Source organism: Pelecanus crispus, chromosome 8 (assembly GCF_030463565.1).
Source record: "Pelecanus crispus isolate bPelCri1 chromosome 8, bPelCri1.pri, whole genome shotgun sequence".
NCBI classification, from domain to species: Eukaryota; Metazoa; Chordata; class Aves; order Pelecaniformes; family Pelecanidae; genus Pelecanus; species Pelecanus crispus.
The window spans coordinates 47,901,953-47,928,790 of NC_134650.1; the positions used below are offsets into that span (position 1 = coordinate 47,901,953).

At 41.4% G+C, this 26,838-nt stretch overlaps 1 protein-coding gene across 1 annotated transcript in view; it reads left to right on the forward strand.

Annotated features, from left to right (window-relative positions):
- Positions 1–26,838, forward strand: part of NFAT5 (nuclear factor of activated T cells 5) — a 67,564-nt gene that overhangs the window by 21,292 nt on the left and 19,434 nt on the right. Inside the window, exons 2-4 of the mRNA XM_075715126.1 lie at positions 5,344–5,469; positions 18,554–19,112; positions 23,925–24,117. Coding sequence (XP_075571241.1) covers positions 5,344–5,469; positions 18,554–19,112; positions 23,925–24,117 — 878 coding nt within the window. The remainder of the gene's footprint in view (positions 1–5,343; positions 5,470–18,553; positions 19,113–23,924; positions 24,118–26,838) is intronic.

Genomic DNA, 26,838 nt, shown 5'->3' on the forward strand with positions numbered 1-26,838 from the left:
GAGCCGGTGCTCATAGGAGAGGTGTTCCACCCTCTGGTCGCTTCTGTGGCCTCCTCTGGACCTGCTCCAACAGCTCCATGTCTTTCCTGTGCTGTGTTCATCCCATGGTTTTGATCTCTTTTCCTCCTCATGTGTTACCCAGTAGACCTCCCGTGTTTTCTCTCACTGCTATTTGTGACTTCCCTACGCAGTATTTCTGGCACTGTTGGGAGGGGAGGGATGTTATGGGGAGCCATGAGAGCAGAGGGGAGATAGGCCTGGAGGAACTGGGGAGGCAGAGGAGGCATTGATGGTGGCCAGGGCTGTGCAGTCTGGTTTGAACCTTCATGGTGCTGTTTGTGCTCCTCTTCCACCACATCTGTGTTCTCCTGGCTGCACCCCACAGTGATGTTCCAATAGCGGTGTTCCCTTCCCTCCTAATAGCTTGCTCCGTCCTCTCATATTTACAGCTGCCCAGGCTAATGCCAGCTTCTTTTCCAAGTGCAGGGTTCATCTTCAATGTTAGGTGTGGTATCCAAGTGTATTGGGATAAAAGCTGGGTGTCATGTTTTAGACCATGTTTCAAGTAGTTCGGTCTTTTATCAATGAAGCGTGAAATTGAAGATTTGCTCTTAACGGTGTTGTGATCTTTGGGTATGTGCTTCAATTCTAATGCTAGTGTTTTCTTCCCTCCCTCTCTTTATCACATTGTTAGAATTACTCACAAAGATTATAATTGTGCTTGTTGTGGATTGCTGCTGAAATATGTGTTCCCTGAGAAAAAAATGTGCTGTGAGAGTTTTGGTCCTGAGCATCCCTTTAAAGCAGCAAAATTGACAGAACCTTTGTCACATTTGAGAGTTAACAGTAAGTTTCTTGAACATCCCCCCAACAACCAACCCGAAGAGAAAGCTCACTCTTGCCTAATAACTTAGCTTTTGGAAATGAGGCTTTGTAATTAACACCAAATATCTTCTGAGTCATGACAGAATTATGGTGATGAGCAACTTTCTCCTCAAAGAGGGTTTAGTGAGAGACAACAGAAAGGAATGAAAATGTATGTGTATAGATATACAACATACACGTAAAAATGTAAAGGTTTCTCTACTTACAGGCACACACACATGTGCCATGTCCCTCATTTTGGGGCCCGTCACCAAACATTTTGCAGAACAGAAATACTTGGCGAGTTGCTTCCAGTGTCTTAGGTGTAAAAGAATATTCAGCATAAGCAGGGCTGCCCGTCAAGTGACTGCAGCAGCTTTAAATATTGCTACTACTCCGGAGGCAGCAGCCTCCCCAGCTCTGGCACCATGAAGCGTGTGGGTTTCTTGGACGACTTAGTAGGAAGAATTTGTTGCAGAGTGCACTTGGAGCTAAGAGCACTTTTTGTCAACAAAGCTGAACGGGCATAATTTTCCATACGAGAGGTTGTGACAGATGCTTTGGGTGCTAATTCCAGCGCGGCGGCTGCTCCAGCACCGAAGATCTGCCTATGGCTGTTTTTTTGACAGAAGTGAGCTTGGATTTTACTCGCCTCCTGTAGGTAGTAGTACCAGTGCCAGCCAGAATAAAGGCTGGTGCTCATTTACAAGGGGTTGCTGTCTGGAGCTGTGGTACCAACTGCTGCCTTGCAGGGGCAATAATGCTCAGAGGCACAGGGGTGTCAAGTAGGGAAGCACCCTCTCACGTCATAACCGTATTTTTCTTCAGCTGGTATTTGTGCTTTTCATCGATGGGACAAAATCTGAACCTTTCGTTCTTCAGTCTCTTGAATGAAGATACTCATCTTGAAGAAAACTTGTAGTTCAGCAGAAAATAGCCCCACACACATCCTGTGGTTTCCAAATGCCACGTTTTACTTGGAGAATTTCTTGACATATTGATAGCTCTGCCAGCGGCCAAGCTTATAGGAGCCATTCAAGGTGGAAATAAGCAAACATTTTCTTTGAAAACTGCTTGGGATTTTGTGGTTCACAGAAGCTTTCTCAGAACGCAGCATGACAAATAACAAATGTCTACAAAATATGCAGCGCTGGCTGCGTTTCTGTGCTTGTAGAGCAAGAGGTGGCTTGGGAACATGAGTTAGACTGGCTTGTTTTTAAAAAGGTGCGAACACGCGTGTTTTGTTCTTTCATATAACTTCCCTGGGCTTTGTACGTGAGGACTGACTGCACGGCTTATGAAAGAAAGAGGAGAACTGAGGCTGAAAAGCCCCAATAGCGGTCAGTGTAAGTGCGTTAATAGGGTTCTCGCTCTAATGCTTCCATGTATTAAAGCAGATTTGAATTTACGATGACACCCATTGATACGTTGCGTTGTCCTCATAGTGCCAGTGCAGAAACTGCCTGACAGTGGCTATTTGAAGAAGTAACCGGGCCTGTTGGCTTCCCAGTTCTGGATTTTACACTGTCCTCCCTGGCGTTAAAGCTGTGAATACAACTGCATAAGTCCCAAAGCATATGAGATCAAACGTGCTCCTTTTTGCAAGCCAGATGATGCTCAACTGCTCCACTCTTCTTCAGTGGATGGATGGTCCAGCCAGAACTTGACTGGTAGATATTTTTTTTTTTTTTTTTTTTAAATTTTTGTACCCAAGGCAGAGTAGGTAACAGTTGGTCTTCTAGTGCTGTGGTTGTCCCTGCTGTTCTAAGAGTGAACCCCTCTTGCTTCTCTTTCCGATGAATTTAGCACTTGTGGTTCACTGGCAGAAGTATGTTCAATACAATATAAAAAAAATTTTACTTCCTTCACTTTCCTCAGACATTCTTGTTCAAATATCAGTATAACTTCTTTTTGATTTAGTCAATGGATTTTTTTCCTTGTACTTTCTGCATTCCCTTCCCATCATAAAATAGAACTGTGCCTTTATAACCCCCGTCCCGTCCCCCCCCCCCCATTGGCACAGCAGGCATAAGGAGATAGTCTTTGGCTAGTAACAATTTTAAATGCAATTTAGTTTGGTTTTTAATTTTTGAATTGGATTCAAGTCTGTATGCACATGTAACTTAAGTGAAAATTGGTAGATGAAAAATAAAGGCATGATTCACCTTTTTTTAATAAAGGCTAGAATTTGGAGTATGGTTAAACTACGTAAGTGCTCGCACACACAAGAAGTACACAATGTTCCTGCTTAATCAAATGTAATATGTTATCACTAAAAAAGAACTAACCTTTTTTTTGGGAAAAGTAAATGAAGTATAAAATGAGAAGCATCATTGTAACCATATCTTTACATAACCAATTTTAAACTGGTCTAATTTATTTTACTTTGAAAACCAGTTTTATGGTGTTGAAAATCATTAGTTCAGAAGGGTGAGAAAGGGCCTTAATAGCTGAGGAAAAAAGTTAATTTTAAAAAGGGAACTCCTCTTTGAGGGAAATGCTAATGCAGCTGTTCCTCGTAGTAAAACAGGAGCAAAAATATGAACAAACGTCTGTCTGTTCCTTTTGCCTTTCGTACCTTTTAAGACCTTCAGTAAGCACAAGTAAATTTTTTTTTCCCCCAGATTGCTCCAAAGAATAAAACTATGAATTTATGGTTGGTTAAATTGAGCTGTCTCAAAATATTTTACTTTCACCATTGTTTTCACCTCTTACAGAAAACCTCTGCAGAGGTCTCTGCTTGGGATTTGGATTGTAATCTCTGGTTGCCAATGTTTTGATTATCAGTTTAAATAATAATAATAAAAAAAGTTCTGTTCTGTTTATTTGTCATGGCACTGAAAAGTTATTTCTCCAAAAAGTGGGTGTAACTAAAAACCCAAAAAGTAAATAATTAAAAAAGAAATCTTGCAGCAGATGGGAAGAGGTTTGATGGGCACGGGGCTAACTCCGGTTGCACCTCACCGCCAGGTTGCAGCCGCTGTTGTAGTTGCTTGTGACTTTGCGCGTAAAGTACCCTGTAAACAGCACTGAAGTTTTCTTGGGCTCTTTTAATGCCATTTCATGGTGGGAGTATTTTCACTCTTACCCGGTATGGTAACTGTTCTGGTTCGTGGCATAACCAGCAGTTGGTATGTGTTATATTTTTAATACAATTACATGTCGCTGGGAGTGTACGTACCTGTGCATTTGTCTTGAGTATGCTTCATTTATTGCAGGGCCTAATTGTGGATAAAGCTTTTTAGTTAACAACTCTGTGGGTTTTCAGTTAAATTATTTTTACAGAAATGCTGCACAAGGATATTTTTCTTAGGATCAGTTGAGTATAACTGCTGCTTCATAGGATAGAAAACTTTAAAAATGCACGTGGAGGTTTCCATATCTCTCAGGCACCTAAACAATAAATATAAAGGAATTTCATAAAGTTTTGTGGTGTAGAGTTGTTGATTCAGTTTACAGCTGTTCATCTAGGTTAGTTATGTCTCCAGATGGGGTGTTTGAAATGCTGCGTCTTTGGTGCATCCCCCGGAAGAGGTGCGTTTACAGCTGCGTGCTCATGCCTGAGTGGAGTTGTTACTCTCTCGGAATAACTCAGCCATACGTTCTCAGTCATTGGGTGCAGCGAGAGCTCTGGCTCATCCAACTCCGAAGTAGCCGTCTGACTGTAGGCAGTGACTTGCGTTGAGCCATCCGCAAGCATGGAGACGCAGGTGGAACGTGAGGCCATTGACTTCACTTCTTGCATCTCGGCTGCTGAAGCTCTGCCAGGTGAGCTGTGTGGTGGCCGTAGCTATTTCACAGTAGAGAAGTCGTGAAAAAATTTTTTAGAAGTTGTACTACTGCACAGGTCTGCCACAGTTGTATCAAAGAGCTTTCTGTGTAAAATGGGCTGGCACCAGCCGTGTTGTTAGTGAAGACTGCTTGCTTTGGAGCATCTGCATGAGTTTACAGGAGAGTTTGAGGCCAAAAAAACCCCAAAAAGTTGCAGATAAATGGAAGTAGGGGATCTTACATAATAAGAATTGACGCTTTTGGGAAGACGCTATAGGATATTCCGTAGGTGACAGTACGAAATTAAGTCTCTCTTTCTTTGGAAGTCAGTTGCACAGTTTGAATTCTGAGAACGGGTTTGTCTTTGGTTCTCGCGTGATTTGTTGTAGGTGCTGTCAGCCCCTTCATTCTAAATGAGTACGGTTTCTGCGGAAGTTCACGAATTACTTCTTTCTTTGAACAAATTTGTGTCCTTTTGTTTCCATCTTCAGAACGTGTATCTTAACGTTTCTGTGGGTGGTTTGTTTTCTGAAATAACTTTATTCCATGATGTTAAGATCTCCAAGAGCTTAATGTAACTTTTTCAAACGGTTCTGAAAGGGTTGGATTATAGTTCATATCTTCTAGGCAAAAACATTATTTCTTTTCTCTTGCAGAACAGGAATAGATTTTTGATTAAATCCTTTTTGTCTTCCCTCTGTTCCACAGAATCTGTCTATGACCTTCTCCCAAAGGAGCTGCAGTTACCACCTTCCAGAGAAACATCTGTAGCATCCATGAGCCAAACAAGTGGTGGCGAGGCAGGTTCACCGCCTCCAGCTGTAGTTGCTGCTGGTAAGCATTCTCATTTATTCCGTTGCTTTGTTAAGGTTTGTCACGTTCTGGCCAACATGAACAGTGCTGGCAAAGTTTTGATTGTAAAAAAAGAGCTTGTGGAGAAGTAACAGAGTTCATTCTAGGAGAATTTAGGTAATGCAAATTAAACTAAACTGGGTGATCGAAATTATCAGGTATTCTATGTTAATGGTTGCTGTATTTCATACATGTGTCTTCATAAGTAGCAAGTTACCCGTTTTGCTATTCTGTTGTTACACAGCGCAGGCCTGTTAACTCCTAGAATGCACTCTGCCTTCCGAGGTGATGAATACCTATTTGGAACTAGGGCATAATGCTGACCCACTGTACAACAGCAAATTCTCGCTAGGATAAAGAAGGGAATGGGAGATTACCTTTTGGGCCATGAAGCTTTTACCAAACTGTAAGGACAAAGAAAGGTCATCTTTTCCTTTAAGAGGCCTGAGAAAGCGTAGTATTTAAACTCCGTTCACACATAGCTCTCTATCGTAATGTACTACAAAATTCTCAGATACGTGAGAATACCATATATGTCAGGATGGCACTTTTATAAACTGATAAGTTTAAATTAGTTATTTTTCTAATTGACGGCATATAAAAATGAGGCATGACCTTTTTATCTTCATCTTTATCTTACTCCCAGTCATGTTTTAGACTTTAGTCTAAAGATTCTGTCATTGATCTTCATTAAACGTAAAAATGTGAGGATTTGAGGGCAAAGTTCTGATTTGTGAGGTTAGCCTTAGCGCTGGCTTGCATCTGGAATTCTTGTCAGTAACTTGTCAGTCACTAATATATATTAGTGAACATCTGTGCAATGAGGAAAAAAGGGAAAATGATCACGCTCATGATTGATGCATCTTTCTTCATTGGATAAGGTTTTTTTGCATAATTTGATCCCCATATTTCTTACAAGGTCATGTTCCACTTTCCTAATTGGCCTTAAATTGTTGCTTGAGAAAAAGGTGTATATTTAAGGTGAGGATTCAGATAGCTGCGTTATTCTTTTTTCTCTCTGAGTTCATATGCATTAAATGTTTGTGTGAGAATGTTTCCCAGATTTGCATGGTACAGGAATCCTGATCAGAAACCGAAGTGATTATAGACTTGTCAGAGAAACTTTACAGCACTGCTCACCATTCGTGTTTTGCCAGACCTCTTCTGAGAGAACCTGTGGATTTAACTGTGCACAGTGGAACTTCAGTCATTGAAAGAATTTGATGTTTTTATTTTTTACATTGAAAGGATTTGATATTTTTATAACACTTACTCAAAAATAATTTGGGTGTCTATTTCTAAAATCAAGATATTTAATGATCGGTTTGGTTCAAAGACATAGCAGCAACCAAATCCTGCAGAAACGTGTGTCTTAAGCGAACAAGAAAATCCCACAAACCCTGTTACACTCTAAATCCACAGATAGACATGAACTGCTAATGAATTCTGTATCTAACAGAAAAGACTTAAAAACTTGAATGGAACTAAATGTCTGTTACCTCCAGGTATTCAGTGTCTGCTAACAGCCAGTCCAGTTCCTTTTGAAAAAACTAAGAATGTTAGCTGTGTTTGGGTTAAACTGCAGCACAATTTTCTTGAATGAAAAACTTCAAAAAATAGTGTCGAGATTTTTTTTGTTAACACTGAAAGGAGACGTACTTGTTCGGTTAGGAACACTTTTCAGTGTCAGAGGTAGCGCAGTTTCGCAAAGACTTTAAGCTGATACCACCGCCGCAGAAGAGCTTTCCATGTGCGTGCTGCGGAGTGCGTCGGATCAGGGACCCGCTCCAGGTTAGAGTTGTCCTGGGTGGGTTCACTGCGGGTCTGCACGAGTGCTTTTGGTGGTACAAAGAAAGGAGGAACGCGGGGAGGAAGGAGCAGTCGGAAAAGGTGGAGCTAGCTTCTCTCAATGGCTGTCAGTTTGTGCTGGTTTAAACTGTTTACTGAACTGTGGCTTTGGAGGCCTTCCATCAGTGTTGTGACGAGACAGTTAAGTTTCTGGGTGCTGTTAAAATCGGGATCAGAAGTATTAAGCACAAGCAACTGCAGTTCTCCAAGTTGTTAAAAACTTTCTTTAAAAAAAAACCTAACCGACCACACAAAAAAACCCAAGCAGAGCAAAGACGCGTTTTGTTTTCATTGCTTATGTCACTTTCCACGACACTGAGCGCAAGAACAATTGAATCTTGCTCTTTTATAAACAGAGGGAGTTGTGATGACCGGGATAATTGAACAGAGCTGTGCTGTGTGCCCAGGCACGCAGAGGTGAGCCCAGCCCAAAGCCGTGTGTGCGGCTGGTGCTGTTAGAGGGCAGCAGGTGCCGAACTCCCCGGGCGTCAGGAAGGCTCAGCCTCAGCATCGTGGCCAGTGAATAATATCAGGTAGTTTTAGTGCAAGAGGTTAGTGGGGGTTTTGGTTTTTTTATGTTTTTCTCCTGTCCTCCGCTGCATCCTTGAAAGACAATACGTGCATCTTGGATGTTTACAGGCAAAACGGGTCTGTAGGCTGCGTTCCAAAACTGTAGAGACAGAGCAGAGAGCTGAAAAGAACAGTCCCTGCTCCTCCCTCTGATGTTGGGAGATATATATATATATATAAAAAAAAAATATATATTAAAAAATGTATAAAATATATATTATACCCCAAGGGTGGACAGATGGTTGGGTATTTCTGGTAGGTCTGAGGCCTGACTTCTTTTCTCTTTAAAGCTGGGGACAAACTCTTAGGAACAGAGGAAAGAACATCAAAGTCTACAGAAGTTTGTAGGTGGGGGACAAGGAGAGGTGAATTTACTCTTTGCGGTGGATCTCAGTGGATTGTTTTATAGTCCCCACTCCCACAAATTCCTGCTGTGTGGTGGCTGATGAGGATTCCTCCTCTAAGGCATCTTGGACTCAGCACTTCTGAACTGATGCTGGTACCTGCAGCACGCAGCTACCTTGGGGCAGGAGCGTTCTCCGGTGTTCTCGGTCGACTTCCAGAATCCCAGGAGCGCTTTTGCTTTTCATAGAGATTAGCTGTGTGTTTCTTCTGCACCCACGTCTCCACTTTCTCAAGAGAATGGGACACAAGTGTTTGGGCTGCATTCTTGCTGTAGCTGTACCGTGTTTCTAGATAAAAGGGTGTATTGTGTTTTACTGTTTTCTTCAATTGTTTTAGGATTGCTGCAGTGTCTTTGAAAAGTTGCTACCACGTTTTTAAGCCCTGTCACCCTGCTTCTTGTAGTAATGAGAAGTCTGGCTGGGCTGGGCTCTGATTTCTTAACAGGAAAATAAGAGGAAAATCAGCCTGGGCTTTGTGCATGTCTGTATGCTTGTACAGGGAAACATAAACTTATATTTCACATTTTGAAAGAGCAAGGTTGACTATTCATTTGCATATACCAAGTCCTTAGTAGCAGACCATAGGCACATTTTCGAGGAGCTGACACAGCGCAGATGACAGGGTGAGGAGGAAAGGCGACTTTGGCAACCTAGTGTTCCTGTATGTGAAATCTTTCCCTTGTTTTGTTAAGTCTCTCTCAATTTTTATGTCACCTCTTACTTGCTCTAAACCCTCACTTTTTTGGGAAATGATAGTTCAGTCTCCATAGTGTTGTAGGTAATTTCATTTACTCTTGTTTTTAAAAGGAAGGGTCAATTTGAAATGCTGCTAGCGACACTATGTAGAAGCCAATTGCAGATATGATTACTCTCCATAATGAGAGGATTACATTACAGGGAATGATCCGAAGCGGTGAGAGCTTTTTACTCCTCCTGTAATAGTTAACACAGTTTGTTTTCCGCTTCCCAAAACACAGGGTAAGGTAGTATGTGGCTGAAATTCAATTTACTTGAGGCTTTTCTGACAGTCACTTTGCTGTGGGGTTTTGTTCCATATAAACCACATTATAGGTGAGAAATACATATTGCTGCAGTTAACTTCCCTGGTTTTTTTGGAGGAGCAGGATGGGCTGTTTTTAGCAGTGATGACCTTCCAGGGGCAGACTTCTAGTTCTTCCATTTGGAAATTTGTTTTGTGATTTACAGAACAGTTTTAAGAGTATTAAAATGGAATGTTGCTGATTGGATTTTCATTAATTTGTTAATAAATGTGTATCTCGTATTCATTAATCCAGACAAGAGGTATTACCCACTCTGAATATCAAACAGGCAAGTATAATTTAATAGAACTCTAGGATTTTGAGCTGCAATGTTGACAACCTAAGCTGCTACCTCAAGCTTCTGTTATTCTGGAAAGCAGAAGGGAGGAAAAGGATCTGGTTTTACTGCTAGAAACTGTTCTCTGTGCTTGCTATTTGAATTACAAGCGTCTTTGTTCAGGGGACAGGAAAAGGAGGATTTTGCCTGGTGCGGTACCATAAACACATAAAATATGAATCATCTTCTAGACTCTTGAAATGCATGAGGGTGTCATGCTGAGAAATGTCATTGTAAGCTGTGCCTGGAGATTTCTTATATGAAATAAATGTGCCTGAAGCTTTAATAATGCCTTCTACACAATATTTTTAAGCTCCAGTTGCATGGAGGAATGCTTGATTCTTTTCAGTTGGTTCTTAAAGGTTCAACAATTTTTTTCGTGTTGATCAAGACACATTGAACAAGTGCTTCAAATGCTTAAAATTCACACTGCTAATTTAAGTCCTTTCTCAAAGGTGTCTTTCTAGTTGGTAGGTCAACACCTTATTCTTGTCTTTCGGGGATGATTCAGGAGTCTTTTTGACCATGTGCTTTAAACACGTGTTGCATTTTCATCTTTTATCTTCAGTAACAGGAATGCTCAAACCTTCTGAACCCCAGTGAAGAAAACTTACAGAAGCTTGCTTCTTTGCTTATCATCCGTTCCTTCTTTCTGGAGCAGATCTTGGAATGAGCTGCTTCAGCTTGTTGATGATCTCTTAAGCGGCTCTCCATTTTCCACAGAGGCAAATATATATATTTCCATATTTTTGTATTGCTCCCCAGGACAGTATTTCCTGCCTCGTGTCCGTTCTGACCATTTACAGTTCTTACCTCAAACTGAATTCTCCACAAAGAGTTATGTTCTTGCTGTAACAAAAGGGGAACAGATTTTATGCCACGGAAATGTATTTACTGATCTCTTTTTGCATTCTTCATATTTGGATACAATTAATCTGTGATGTATTAAATTTTTCTGGCTCCCAAACATCTATGTATCCTGGGAAAATATCCTGGGAAAATACTTGGTAAAGGATGAAGCTTTACCTTTTTGTGGTCATGTCAATTTTGTTCTTCTTTTTAATTAAAGGGACAAGCTACTTGTCCCAAACAAGTGTAATTGGCTTTTTTGATCAGAGTTGTTATTGAAATACTTGCCATAAGCACTTCTGGTCATTTTAATTATGAAAATAAGGCTTTGCCTCTCAATTGCTACTGTAGAGAAATGGATGAAAATACTTGCATCATCTGTGGGGTAGAGACTGGGTGCTAAGGGATATGGGTCATGTTTTCCACTGCCAAGATAAGGCTTTTTCATGATTCTCAAGCTAAAGATTGTAATAAAGCCTGAAAATGGAGATGAGGGAGTTGGCTTTTTTGTTTCTCTGAGTAGCTAGATTCAGGCTTCTTGATTTTTATTTTTAATGAAAATATTTTGTCAATTTATCACCCTTCCTGGTGTCATTAGTCAGTTTTTCCTGTTGATACAGAAATAATTACCAGAGATTTCAAAGGGGATATCAGTGCTGCTACTAATTCTGTTATCCTGGGCTTATAATTATATGTTGTAAACAAATTATCAGGAAAAAAAAGATTCTTCTTTGTAGTTGGTCTCCAATGACTATAAAAACTTCCATTTCTTTGTAGGCTTTTCCCTTCCCCTTCCCACCGCCCTCCCAGTTGGAAATGCCTTCCCGTAATTTCCTAGGAGGACGTCTTCCAGGGATTTCTGCCTGCAGTGTGCTTGCTTCAGCCATGTGTCAAATACTTCTTTCTTTCAGAATTAATTTAAACCAGATCCTAATGCTGTTTCAAAATGCATCTTCATGGTGCTGTATGTTATTAATACAGTACCCTGGCCGCTCTGGCTTGTTAGCACGAACATCTGTGTGAACAAGTTGAAGTAATATTTCAACTTACTTTAACTTCAACTTGGCAATAGTGTGTGCCCAAAGGAGCGACGGTGGAGCTCACGGCGTTCATCTGGGAGAGGCCGGGCCGTGATTAGATACGGCTCGGAGGCGGCGGAGAGGTTCCTTCGTCGCTCTGAGGCTGCCGGCTGGTGAGAAGTCTTCGCTGGGAAATGCGAAAGCAAAACGTTTCTCTTACTGGTTCCATTCTATGGAAACTTTTTAGACGACGTGTTCTCTGCACATTCGGTTAAAACATTGTAGTTGTATGGGATTGTATGTGCATTGAGTGCATACCGGCTCCTCTGCGTGGAGCAGAGCTTCCATATAATTACCTATAAAGGATTATATCGATGTACATCGAGTACATCGATCTACTACTTTCTTTGCTAAATTAAGTGTATTTTCAGTCTTCCTGAGTCTCATATAGTCAGTAAACCCAATTTTCCAGAACTGTTCAACCAAAGACCAGCTGTTTTACCATTCTGAGAGGTCTTTTATGGCAAATTCTTGCATGAAGCGGCTCCTATTCTTGCATCAGAAAGGCTTGAGAATTACTTTGTGACAAGAGAATTCCCTGTTCCTTAATGAATAATGAAACACCAAGCCAGTGAAGGGCAGAAAGAGAACGATCTTCCTGTACTATTATTTGGGCACCTCCTTGTGGTAGCAGCATCAAAGACTTCATGAAGGCCAAGAGGAGTTCCTAATGTCTTAGGAAAAAACCAACTGTGTATCTAAAGAACAAGAGCCTGTTTCTTCAATGGAAGTGTTCTCTGTCAGATCCATCGATCCTGACGCCATCGTAGTCGCTCTTTTAGGGTAGCGGGCTGCGGAGGGAGCTGAGGAGGTGGCAGGTAGAGCTTGGAGAGAGCAGCTGAGGGTCCTAGAGTTCTGACTTGCTTGGATGCAGCCGGATATCGCTCCGAGTGGGGAAGCATCTAAGATACATGGAACTGATGCGTGTGAGCCACTAACAAAAGTCCTACTTAGATACCTAAACTTGAGTGTTAATTTAATAACGTATGTCATTTGTAACAAAACCAGATTGATTGATGTATTTACCCAAAGTATAATGCACTGCTCGGTTCAGCATGTGAATGTAAGGGGAATTTACACTGTTGGGCTTAATGTAAATTAAATTAACCTACCTATCTTGAATCTGAGTGTTTTTAATAACTGGTGAATTGGATTGCTTTATTATATTTGCTGGGATGCTAGTTTTTTTCTCTATTAATACACTTAACTTGCATTCTAGCTTCGCCATTCAGAGACAGGCATCGAGTGGTGGGTTGTGTGACAGTGTCTGTCAATAGTGAAGACAAATAGTGCCAGAGACACTTAACCCATCCAATCTCACCCAGGGTATAGGTCGGTCTTGTTTTCAGACTTCTTCATAAGTCTCTTTTCTTTCTTTCTTTTTTTTTTGTTTTGTTTTATTTCTAAATAGTGGATTGATACTGATTTGAAACTAAACTTTTTGGAAAAGTTTTTGACATTACATCAGTAATACAAGAAGAAGAAAAGTAGAAACCCAAGTTTGGCATGTGAGGTGTTGAAAGCAGGTTTGCAGCCACTTTGTAAGTTCTGGTTTTTACCTTTAAAACCTTTGGCAACACAAGGGTTGATGGTGGAAATTTTGCACATAGTATCCTTCTGGTTTTGTTCTGAAATTGTTCTTCTGTTTCCAGTGGTTCAAATAAACCAATTAACATCAAAAGTCTTCCCAAGAACATGACACGTTAGATAAATTAACAAATTTAATAAATGGCTATGCTTCATATATTAAGCTTATACACCACCTAAACATCACCCTGTGTGGTGAGTTTTCATCTTTGACGCTTAATTGTTTTCTGAACATAGCGTAGGGGATCGCATGGGATGCAGGCTAGGGTCTGAGAAAAAGGCGAGTTCTCTGATGGCTTTTTGCTAGTCCTGGCTGTTCGTGCACAGGTGGCTGAAAAACTTGTAAAAACAAAACCATCTCCAGTTTATTTGCGTTCGCAATCTTAAGCTTTCCAGTCTGGGAAATGACTTGCTTTGCACTCCAGCTGCAAAAATAATTAATAAAACAAAAAAGTCATCAGGACACTATTTGTTTCTTTTTGAGAACTTGGTAATCCTTGTTGTATTTAAGGATCTCATTGGAAAGAATGAACAAGGATTTCAGGATTGGCTCCACCTAAGTCTTACCTAAAGACAACACTCCCTCAATGCCAAGTAGTGATATTTTTTTTTCTTTCTCCTGCCTTTCAGACCTTTTTTAGAGGCTGAATGCCTTGTTTGACTCCACAAGATAATAGGATATAGAAATATATGTCATTGCTTTAGTTGCTAACTCAGGCAGTAATACATTTTCTCTGTATGATGCTTTATGTTATTGAAAAGCAAAAGAGTGCGCTGATTTGCTCACGGGGACGCCCTTTGCCGTGCGTTCCCTTAGCCTCTGATACTCTGTCAGCCTGTGGTTTTTAGCAGCATGCACTTGTGCCACGTGTGTTGCATCCCTTCGTCCGCTGCCTGCTTTTTGGCTGCTTTTTCTTTTCAGAAAGAACCCGAACTACTCAGTCTCTCGGTTGTGAATGTCATTCCGTTCACTGCCTGAAAGTGAGGTGAATGTTTGGGAGCGGTAGGCACGTTTTCAGACTTTCTGGGAAGCAGATGTACAAATGACTGGTACCGTGACCACCTGGAATTCCGTTGAAATGTAGTCTTCCCAGGAGTAGTGCGGAGGGACTGGTTAGCTTTATCTGCATTCTGAACTCCAGCACTAACCACTTTGGTTGTTAGTTCTTGATTATTTTCGATTTTTCATTTACACATCGCACAATTGCTTGTTACTGGTGTGTAAATTACGATGTCCCAACCAGCACCAGGACTTCTTATGCTGAACTGTTTGATATCATTTTGCCGCTCCTAGAGGGGAAAAAAAGCTTGTAAGACAGGCAACAAATTCCAAATTACTTATTTCAACTACCTTACATGTTACAGTCATGGCAATGAATAGATTCAGGAGGTTTAGTTTCAACAGTGATCAAAGTCGCTCTGATGTGGAAGTAGTTTTCTTTTCTCTCTCATTTTTTTTAATTAAGAAAAAAGGAAAAAAACCCACCTTGTGATGCTGGTGCACGTTTCATTTATAATACTGTGGCTGCATACTTGCCATAACATGCACTTGGCTTCTAGTCAGTGGTGTCGCTCTGAAAGGAATTTTTATTTTGAGCCTGTGTTAAAATATATTCAGTCTTATATTTCAAAATGTACGTACTCATTTAAACTACGTATTTGTCATTGCAAGCACTGTTAAATTGCAAACGAAAGAGCCACCTGTAACAATTCCCATTAACGTGTCTAAAGAAAATAACCTCAAATAAAAGAAATGCTTAAACTGGGAGAGGCGTGTGTATGTTTGCACTCTGAACCCGACAGACCAGCGACCAGCTACACCCCTCCCGCTGAATGCCCACTAGTTAGATTTTATTTATTATCTGCATGTTGGGGAGAACTTCGTTCCTCAAAACCGGGAAATGCAGAATGCTCTCGCCTTGTAAAGCAATACCAGTCAAGTTTGAATTACTGAAAACTTTAGAATAAGCCCCCCCCCCCCCCCCCCCCAATGCAGCCTGTTCAAGCAAGAGCTCTCCTTTGGGTCTCAGATACACATGTGTTGTCAGTGGCTTCAGAATAAACTGGTAAAGCAAAATGGAAGCCATGTGAAACGTATAGTGGTTTATTCATTACGGTAACTTTGCGAATTCTTATTTGGTCGACCCCATTTATTTATTTATCAGTTCAGAGGAAGATGAGTTGGCTAAAAGCCTGCTGCAGACTCTGTCAGGAAGACATAAATTTTACTCTGTTTCTTAGTATTTGTGTAACTTAAAAAATGTTACTAAAGCAATTACTAATTTATCCCCCAAAATAGCTTTTAAACTTGCATATTTGATTGTTCTAATACAGCCAGTTTATTTCCTTGGCTATAATAATATTTGTCATACTTTGCTTACATATTTTTAATTATTATGCTAGAGAGCCCGCAGATGCTTTAAAACACTTGCATGTTTGTGGGTGGTAATGGCATTCCTTTGAGAATATATAAGGCTAAAGAGAGAGGTTTTCTTGCCATTACTGTTTAGCTTGATACTGTTTTGATAATATAATCTAATCTTACTATTACACAGGGGTGTGTCTGATAAACGGAGGAGAGTATAACCAATTTATAAGGGATAGTATTTCCTTCCTTTTCAAGTGTGTAAAGGAAGAACATATACACATATTAATACACATACATGCTTTTAAACTTCTATATCCAAATATCCAAATTGTTTTGGATAGCAATAATGATAGCAACTGAAATATTGCAAAATGCTGCACCCTAAAATAATGATACATTACCAGCTCTTTTAGCTTTATACCGAAAAGTATTTTGTTTAGGTTTTTTTTTCTTTTTTTTTTTCCTCCCTAGGAAAGTGAGGGAAAAGTACAGTAGTTGCATTTCTGGGCAGGGTATGCATTGAACCATTTGATATGCAGGGTGTGATCAGTGTCTGGCGTACCTGTTCCAGTGCAGACCTGGCTATGGATTGTCACGTGCAGTTTTTCTTCTAGGTCTTTTAAAAGACCTTTCTAGAACATTCCCAGTATTTGCTGGAGGAGAAGTCTTCCAGTTCTAGAGCCCTGCTGCCTGGTTCAATGTACATAATTACTTATTTGTCAAAGTCTTTGTCACGGACAGGCAAACACGAGACGTGCATACGCTGCGTTGTACTGTGCACGATACTCGGTTTCATCCGTTAAAAGAAAAATTGATTTTAAAAGGGGGAAATACACTGCTGTTCAGTGATCCAGTTCTGCAGCGTTACTGCTGTGTGCTCCGTGTATTCCGTTTGCAAACACTTGCATGCAGCATATTTGCCTATCCCTCTCTCTTTCTGTTTGAGTGTGTAAACGATGAATGGAAACGGATTCTATGTTAACAAAACAAAGTGAACATCCCAACTAGCAACGATCTTTCTCAACTCAAAGTGGCTGCAAATCAGCTCCTAAATATTGTCACTGAAATTATTATCTAGATTTAATAGTTCTTGCCAATCCTATAAATGTTTTTGAAAAAAGCATTGCATTAATGCATGATATAGAAAGGATAAATTTGCCTTTAAATTGGAATGCAGTTCAAAGTGACTGAATTCTCCAGTTTCAGCCACTGTATTTGCCAAAGAACAAGCTGGAAAATGGAACTGGTATCATTCATCTGCTCCTGGTTCACTGGGAGGTTCGGGGAAGGGACTTCCCGTGAAGATAAAAGCAGAATAGTTTATTGATAAACTGTAATGACCACTAAATTTTACAATCTGAAGTAGTGTAGGTTTACTTTTAAATTCATTTAGCAGAGAAAAGCTGTAAGAAACAGTAACGGTTTAATAATTCCTAATCACCAGTCATTGATACCCCCTGGTAATTACAGGTAGGCTGATTTATAGGAAGGTTTGCTAAGTTTTGCTGTTGGTTAAATATATATATCATGGCTGAACATTTATTCTGCTACTTTTAAATAGCTTAAACTGGATAAAATAGTTCAACTATCTCTAAACCTTTTAGGCTTGAGAGAGTAATACAATATTTTGGATTTTAAACAAAACTGCAAACAGCAAAAATGAAAACATCGTGTTCCTCTTAATAATAGGTATTACCTCTTCATCACCTGTAACTAGATGAACAAACATACTGTATCGTTACGTGTATATAGAGTATGTACAATTCATTTCCAAAATTAGCTTATTTCTGTGGTTCTATTGTGTAAGGTGTGGTCAGCAGTGCAGAAGTACAGACAATAGCATCTCCCCCTAGGAAGTTTAAATCTGAATATAAAATTCAGTTAGTTATTCCTCAGTAAGCTACAGCTGATTCAGATAAAGAAACAAAGCCCTATGTTTGTCCGCACTGCTTCCCCTCAAACATTTCAGCCTGCGTTTTCAGCTGATTTGTCCATTAAAATTCTTCAGTGGAAATGATAACGTTGTTCTCCAGAAATCTTCAGAGTTTTGTCTGAATTTAGCTGTCCGTTCATGTTTCTAAACCAGACGGAGCTGTGTGACCTCCGGAGAAGTCACAGTCGCATTGTTTAAAATATCCTGCTGAATATGAATTTTTCAGAGGTCTCTCCCAAGCCGTCTCTGTATGCATAAGGGACTCGGCTAATAAAGTCTGAGAGAAATCAGTCTCAGTGACTGAAAGAGTCAAATTGCAGAAATTTCATGTTGTCTTGTATCAGCACGTCGCCGATACAGCTACTTTATCCCTGTTTTGAACCTTGAGAATAAACAGCTGTGTCATAGTGACTGATACCAGTTCCATTTTGCCTACCAACTCAGTTGATTTTATATTTTATTTCTCATTTATGATGGAATAATCAGCAGCTCTTTTTCTCATTTATTTTCTCATATTTTTATTCCAGGATTTGCCTCTGAAGCAGGGAGTGTCTGCATTAAAAATGACCTGTAGTTCTCTGCTTCATAGGTTAGAAACTTATTTTAATATTTTGTGGCTAAGCACAGTCCCGTCTTTTTCAAAAATAAAAAATTCCAACAATAAATGGTTTAATTGGCGTTAAATGTGGATTATAAGCATTTTGCATTGGGGCTTCCATTATTTTAGATGAAATGGCTTCTACACAAATAACTAGTCCAGCTGAGGCAACGAAAGCTCTGTTTACTTGCAGCCATTTTTATGAATTAACATTAAGTTTTAAAAAAAGCTGATTACAGTGGATCGTACTAAGTCTTATTTGGACATTTCCAAAGTACTGTACTGGCTAGGCTGTAGTGCTTTACGCATTTACATTCTAAAACGTAACCAAATTCCAAATATTTGTTGGGGGAAAGAAATCTGTTTATAAATCGCTTTATTTCAATGGGACTGCTATAGCCAGCGCACACAGAACCATGTATCTTGTATTTACTTCTGAATTATACACCGCAGATGCTTCTTCAGCTCCTTCCTCTTCCTCCATGGGCGGTGCTTGCAGCTCCTTTACCACCTCTTCCAGTCCTACCATTTACTCTACCTCAGTCACCGACAGCAAGGCTATGCAAGTGGAGAGCTGCTCCTCAGCCGTGGGGGTAAGTACCAGAGGGGTAAGTGAAAAGCAGTTAACCAGTAACACAGCCCAGCAGCAGCAGTCAACGCCGAAGAGACACACAGTCCTGTACATCTCGCCACCACCCGAGGACTTGCTGGACAACAGTCGGATGTCCTGCCAGGATGAGGGCTGTGGATTGGAGTCAGAACAGAGCTGCAGTATGTGGATGGAGGATTCACCCTCCAACTTCAGTAACATGAGTACCAGTTCCTACAATGATAACACTGAGGTGCCACGTAAATCACGCAAACGAAATCCAAAGCAGAGGCCAGGGATCAAACGTCGAGATTGTGAAGAGTCCAACATGGATATATTTGATGCCGACAGCGCCAAAGCGCCTCACTATGTCCTTTCTCAGCTCAGCACGGACAGCAAAAGCAACTCAAAAGCAGGAAATGGGTTGGTATCTGCTTTTTTTTTTTTAAAGTTCTATCGCCATATGTAAAACCAAACTAATAAAACTCCCCCCACCCCCCGTCAAGTGTTCTACTCAGGTTCTCACATAAATCCCTTCCCTTGTCTGCTGTTCCCTTTTGCATCCTAGCCCATGATTAAGTTCTCATTAGACTTGTTGATGTTTATTTAGAAGATAAAGCTGAGCTTTCCTGCAACAATTGGATGCAGCACTGATGAGCTCATCTGTATTCTTGTTTAAGTGAAATTGCTAAAAGATTGCACAGTTCCATTCATAAAATGGCAACGAAAACGTTAGTGTGTTTAAAAAGAAAGGCAGAAGTGGACCGGGCGCACTCTAAATCTTAATGTTTTTTGCAGGATTTTATGTGAGGATTTCAGGCTGTGCACTTTACCTGCTTCTGTTCATCTCTCTATTTATCAAATAGAGAGAGCGATGGGAGTAGAAGTTAACGGCTTGTTAAGATTTCTCATCATTTAAATTAACACATCCTTTACTTTTTTATAAAATGTTAAGATGATATGGTGAACCAAAATTTTGGGTTTTTTCTTGTGAATTCACTTCTGTATTTGATTTTTTCAGAAATAAATCTCTAATCCTGTTTCTCTCTGTGCTTCTGGGTTGTGTGCATGCGTGTGTCTGTACGTGGGCACGCCTGGGTGGTGGTCTCTCATCTCTCCCACTTCACACTGTTCACTAAATGCATTTCAGTAGATGCTTAAAGAGGAAAAAGTCCATCAGTTTACAAGAGCGTGTTGATACATATTTTTATTTTATTTTATTTTTTAACTTGTGGCTTCTTTAATACTTTTAAGATGGATGGTCACGTGGATAGATTGGGCTTTTTTATTTTGTGGCTTTTTTGGGGGGGGGTTATTTTGTTTCTGTTTTTACTTTTATGTGTGTGCTTGCAGTTCGTTCTAATGTTCATCACAGTAATGGTGAATATTAAAATTTGACTGATGGGAAAGATTATGAACTTCTCATATTCCAAAGGGAAAGAGCCTGGAGTCTGTATTCCCAGGATTGTTGCAGTTCCATAGTTAAAATTTCACTGTGAGAAAGTGATTGTGAGAAACTCTCCAGAGTGTGCTGGCCTGGGTGCTGTGCCGGGAAAAGCCGAGCTGGTTGGTACGGGAGCGCTGGCTCTGCCGCCCGCTCCTGTCTCCTCGGACCTCTGGGTCTTCTGGTCCCCCTGTCCAACCACTGCTCTAAGCTTGGCTGCCGGTGTCCCGCATCTCCCATTTTCACCAGCTGAAATGGATAATAAAGTAACATGTTAGCGCATGGTGGACCCGAAGGAGTCGGGCTCTCCCTTACAAAGGGAAGAAACTGTCAAAAGGCAAGGACTGTGTGACCGTAAATGTGATCTCTGGACAGAAAGGGGAGATTTGGTAAACTCCGGAACAGCACATATGATCTCAGTCTAGAACGTCACAAGACTGTAACATTCCCTAAAATATTAGGGGCTAACCAGTGAACATTCATCCGTACCGTCAGCAATACTCTGCGAACGCAGGGGTAGATAAGCATAATTTTTTTTCCTCGTGTCGTATACAGGCTAGATTGAACTGCAGCAAAACTCTGACGTAACAGGATTGTCCTTTTAAATAAAAGCTCTGGGATAAGAAATGGCCAAGATATTAGAAAAGTTAAATTTGCAGCTGGAATATGGAGATGCAGCATTACAAATCTAGGTCACGGTAGTGACTTTTTTTTTTTTTAAAAAACTTTCCAGCCTGATGGAGTTCAGCCAAGGGAGTTCTTTCCTTTTGGCTTTAAGAAAAGAGCAAGGAAAGCACCCTTGCTAATTTGCAAAGTGCCTCAAAAGAGACTCCTAGTCAGTTGTCTTCAAAAGCTAGGAAGAAAAAGAATATATTCCTGTGGAAACTGCTGGAATTTGTGAAAGCCTTTTTAGAAGCGGATGAATTGATGGTGATGTAGGGCCAAGAGTCTCAGATCGGCGACAGGTCTCACTTTCACTTTCAGGTCGTCACTGGGAACAGCCCCGACGCCAGCACAGGGCCAGGCAAACCTTAACTCTGGTTTAATAGAATCATGGGGTTTGCCACTTGCATTGCTTTTTTAGAAAAGAAGTGCTAGCTTTGAGGAGACGTTTTCTGGTAGCAGTTAAGCTAATAAATAAATGTGCGTGTATGAAATATTTTAGTATTTGTATGTGCGTGGATATTAGTATTATAATTAGTTTTATAAATAATAGTATTATAAATAAACTAAGTTAAAAGCATGTGTAAATGATGTAGCCTGGTAATTTGAGAAGAAAGACCACTGCGAAGTTCTGGTGAAGGCTTTACAATTGCTTTCAAGTTCAGCTAATCTGACTGAAAGTAATGATTACTTTAGGTTTCTAGAAGGAAAACTTTCAAAGTAGTTGTTAGGCAACATCTCTTCACATAAATATGACAGTGGATAAAATATTAGTGTGTTGACAATTAAGGTAACTTGGGTTTTAAGAGTAAAGTAATGTCAGGAAAACACAGAGTTGTGCTGGGGAGGCCAAAGTGTTAATGTCACGCTGCTAAACTTGGCATTTTGAGTGTTTAACGTGAATTTAATTTTGGCGGCTGCCTCTCTAACGCTTCCCTTCAAAATTCAATAATATCTCAGTCTTCTGCATTCATTGATGGGGCTGGAGAGCGTGCCGAGGTCAGGGTAAGCGATCCACGTGACGGTGCAGCGCCCGGCCTCACGGAGGTGCAGGAGGCTCGGGGGCAGGCACGGCCTTCGGAATAACGCGGTGGAGCTCGTAGCTGAGCCCGCTCGGCGGCCCTCCCCGCGTTCCCTGGGGGAAGCTGAGGGACTGCAGCTGTGTGAGCTAAAATTCTGAGTAAGAAAAAGGGAAGGCTTTCGGTGAAGGTCCACTGGAGTAATGTCCTGACAGGAAGAACAAAGCGATTATCTAGCAAGCTTGGATTTGATGAGGGGTTTTGCTTAACTTGTACAGAAGCAAAAGGCGTAGTGGTGTTAATTGCAGCTTGCTTAGTGTGTCGCGGGTTTTGTATACGCTACGTGGAAGAAGAATTTTGCCCCTTTGTTTTCTAAAAGAAGCTGTTTTTTTCCATAGCGTTTTTATTTCTTTAGCCTGTTTGACTAGAGCGTGGCAGAGTAACGGGGACCCCTTGGCAGGAAGACGTACCCTCCGGGCCCTGCCGCTCTGCCGTACCGGGCCGCAGACGAGCGCGCGAGGCAGCCAGGGCGGCTCGGGGGCCTCGGGGACGCGCGCTGGGCGTCCGGCCCGCGCTCGGCTGGATGAGCAGTCCCGTGGTGAGGCGGTTAACCGCGAACGGCAAAACACGAGTGAAATTCATACCAAGCCCAGACCTCCTAACAGCTCAGCAGTGCCCTTTTTAACCCTTTGTTGCGTACATTAAAAAGTTTTGGAGGGTTTAGTAGAAATAAGAGCGTGGCAAATAGGACTTTGAGGGGTATGAGATGTGGAACCGGGGGGCGAAGCGCCCGACCTTCCCTGGGGCAGGAGATGGCCCTTCTGTAGGAAGGGGGCTGGGCCAGGCGTGCAGGCGCTGCGGACCGGCTTGTGTTTGTGTACTACGGGGCCTTGTGCTGTTCCTTGCACGGGAGGAGTTTCAGGAGAGGTGCCGATACGTTTGTTAGTATAAATCGGCTGGTAATTGGGAAGAGAACACTATGGGTTGCCCCGGCCTTCAGGTCAGTGAAAAACTCATGCAGTGGCAAAGCTCTCAGTAAACTATTCTGAAGAAAAAAGCATTTTGTTCACCCCTCTCCCTGAGAAAAAAAAATCCTGGATAATTTACTTCCTGTATGTTGCACGCTGGAACAGGATTTATTTTTAGGCAATTCACGCCTGTTATTTTAAGCCGCTTTCTTCAGAGTCGTTAGCTGTTAGAAACTACTTTTTGGTAGTAGAAAAGAATATTACGTTCTGCATAAACTCACTGAGCCTTTTTTCTGCCTGTACCGTTTGCCATGGCATGTTTACATTCCCTAGTGTTAAATGGGTTCATTAGATTTCAGGTCAGGATCATTATACAAACCTGCTCTCTATAAGATCGAGATTTGTTTTCCATTGCGCTTTAAAGTGAACACAGAATTGATCACATGACGTTATACTTTGGAGGGCTTCTTCATTCAGGTTTTAATTATGGAACTGAACACAAGATACAGTACATCTTAAGGTACGCACCTGGAAAGAAGCAGTCTTTTTGCATACACTGCGGATTTAAAATTGGTGCAATTATGTCAGAGCTTTTTAAAATAACTAATTTGGTTTGAAGATAAATACTAAAATCTGTCAAAACAGATTGATAGATTGGAGTTTGCATGGATATGCAAGTCCAGGCGGACACAGGCATGAGGCTGTTTTCCTATTTAAAGAAGTATCATTTAACTTGAAATCCATTCAGTGTGTGTGTGTACATATGTATTATTTGTTACAGAAGCGAAACAGCTCATTCAGATAATATCAGGCTCTATCATATACTATGAAAAAGCAGGTTATGAGCTGCCTTCTGTTTGTTAACATAGTTTAATGCTAATTGCTTTTCCCTTCCTTTATGTTTACTCTCCGAAAAGCAGTTCCTATCTGCACTGGATGGAGGAGGCAGGGAAGCACCGTTCCTCTTCATCCTGCAGGTTTCCTTCTCTGTCAGAAAGAGAATTCCAAAGTTTGCTCTCAGCTATAAATCTTCTATCTGTTAATATACACTCTTTATCTTTATAGCTTTTCTGTGATTTAGTTTGTTTTTATTGGGGAGCTGCTTATAAGATCTTTTTAATGGTCTGCTTTGACTTCCCAGAGCATCAGAGAACCAGAAGGGAGCTGGAGGGAAGAAGACCCCAATGTTGTGTGGTCAGTATCCGACTAAGAGTGAGGGGAAGGAGCTGAAGATAGTGGTACAGCCAGAAACCCAGCACAGGGCTCGTTATCTGACCGAAGGCAGCCGAGGCTCCGTGAAAGACCGGACACAGCAAGGCTTTCCAACTGTAAAGGTAGGCTCTTTAGTATTGGGTGCTACGGGGACTCCTTTCCGAGGGATGCTTTGGTAGAATGGGAGCTGCTTCAGTTCAAATAGGCCTCGAATCTCTGTTTTTAGAGGGAAGTGGGGAGACTTTGCAGTCTCTGCTGTAGAGACTGTACTGTATCTCTTCTTGCAGGTAACAAGAAGTCTATTTGCATCACAAAGTTACAGGAGGAAGGAAGCTTTATGTCAAGGCAATGATGTGTAATCTGTGATGCATGTCCTGTTAGACTACAATTACACGAACTGTGTAAATAGATAGACACTTGAAGCATACAAAACTAGGGTGGTGAAATGCTGTAACTGATTGCTGATGACAGTGGGTCATCATTATGCCTTATTGGTAAGGACATAAAACTAGGTTTAATTTAAAAATAAATTAAAAGGGGGGCGTTTGGGGTTTTGGTTTTTTTTTTTTTTTTTTTTAATAAGAAGTATCTGAATCCACATACCCAGTGTCTTGTCTTTCAAGAAGAGTCATAAAGATCTGAGGTGTACTTCATGGTCGTACTGCTCAGTATGGTTAGCGGTAGTGAAGTACGTGTGTATTAGTAGAACTGCTGAATGGGGGGAAGAAAAGAGGAAGCAGCCGTATGCACACTTAAATGCAGCCTGTTGATGCCTTAAAGTTTGGGTGTTGGTGGTCGCTTGCTCTGAGGCAGGGATGAGCGGCACACGGGACTGAATGGTGTCCTCAGTCCCCCCGATCAAGGGAAAGGATCTGGATAGAGCAGATGCAGCCAGGGATCCAGGGCCTGGCCGCAGAGCTGGTTTCTCCAGGAAGCATTTTGCTTCTTTATTCATCTTGCTTCATTTGGAAGGGAGAAAAGGACAACTGATGTAATTCACCTTACTAAAAGAGGGGAAAAATTGTTGGTGATCGGGTTTGCCTGCCTGGTGAGGAGGGCTTTCCTGTGAGTTCGTCAGAGGACAGGGACCAAAGCCCAGAAGGGAAGGAGGAGCTACAAGTGGAGGAGAGAAGAAGGCTACAAAGAGGTCTTTCACATTCCTGCTCAAAAGGGAGAATGTTCAGCGGCTGTTCTCCAGTGACTGCACACTAATGTACAGAGTGTGAACTTGCAGGTCTTGTTTCTTCCCTTGTGTAGTCACAGGACTGTGACTTGACTGGAATCGCAGAGACTTGGGGTAGCGTACGTGGCTGGAATGCAGTCGTGGATGTGCGGCAGCTGTTTAGGAAGAAGAGAGGACATCGTGTGTCCTAAGGAGCACCCTGACTGCACAGACCTCCAGCATGAAATTGGAGACTGGCCTGTTGAGATCAGAGGGAGGGAGGAAGCTCAGGGATAATGTTTTGGTACCCGTTACAGACTGCCTGACGGAGAAGAGAATAGGTGATGTTTTCTGTAGGTAACTAACAGGAGCCTCCTGCTCACAGACCTCTCTCATCGTGAGAGGTTTCAGCTGTCTGTCCATCTGCAAGGATGGCTGCCTAGCCTGGTGGAAGCAATCTAAGAACTTTAGGACTGTGCTTGTGAAGGCTTCTTGATGCAAATGGTAGAGGGGCTTACTAGGAGTAATGCCGTACTTGACTTACACAGAGACAAACAGAAGAACGGATGTCAAATATTGTCACAGAAGTTGCAGTGACCACAGTATGAATGCGAGAGTGGACGCCGAACTGAATACAAGCCAGCGTTGCACACTCAACTAAGGCAAACGGCGTCCTGGTTATATTGGGAGGAGTGTGGCCAGCAGGTCGAGCGAGTAGACAACTATATTTGTTGTCATACAAATAGGAAAAATAAAGACATTTCCTTTCATACTTTTTCTTACTTATGCCACTTTGAGAAAGCAGCCAAGTAGTTCTCAGCCCAAACTAATTTATCAGGACCACAAAGAAATGTTTGTTTATGATGCAGCCCTTAAAATTTGTGCTGACTACTGCTGACAGAGTATAGAAGTATACTTATCTTTAAAGTCCTGTTCAGTGGTGTTAGAAACATCTCCAACACTTCGCTCAGTCCTCCTGAGTAATGTAGAAATCCAGTAAAGTTTCGTAAGAAAAGAATCCATTCATATAGTCCTGTTGCTATGGTGATTTAGTGCTCATTTATGTGAATTTTCTTAATGGGCCTTTGTTCATCTGAATTTCCTTTTAGTTCCTTTCCCAGCTACCCTTTAGCACCCATCAGTGAAAATTCTGTTTGGAAGAGTCTCGTGTTACTGAATTCCTGGAAGCTCAAGCTTGCTTTACCAGTAGGCAAACGAGTTCATACTCTGCATATAAAAGTCAGCCAGGGTTGGAGAGGCAAAATGAATCAGTGGATCTTCAGGAAATCTGAGCTAGTGGAAAAAATATGTGAAAGACAAGAGGGCTTTTTGTTTCAGTTGGGTTTTTTGGGGTCTGTTTTAAAGATGGGGAAGAATAGTGTAAAAATGTTGCTAGTTCAGCAGAGATCTGGTGCTTGCTCTTCTCTGGCAGCACCTGTGACGGGCAGCCGTTCAGATGCATCACTCTTAAGCAGACCGAGGAGGAGAAGCAGGTTCTGTGGCCCTTTAAAGAAAACCATGTTACTTGATGACTTAGAACTAGAGAGTCTGCAATCAATATGCAACATTAAAATTGTATAACCAACCCTTAGTCAAGTGACTTGTCTGGCGAAAGAAAGATTATCCTGAATGCAAAGTGTCAGTGGAGGTATTCCAGCCATCAGTAGCAGATTTTTGTGTT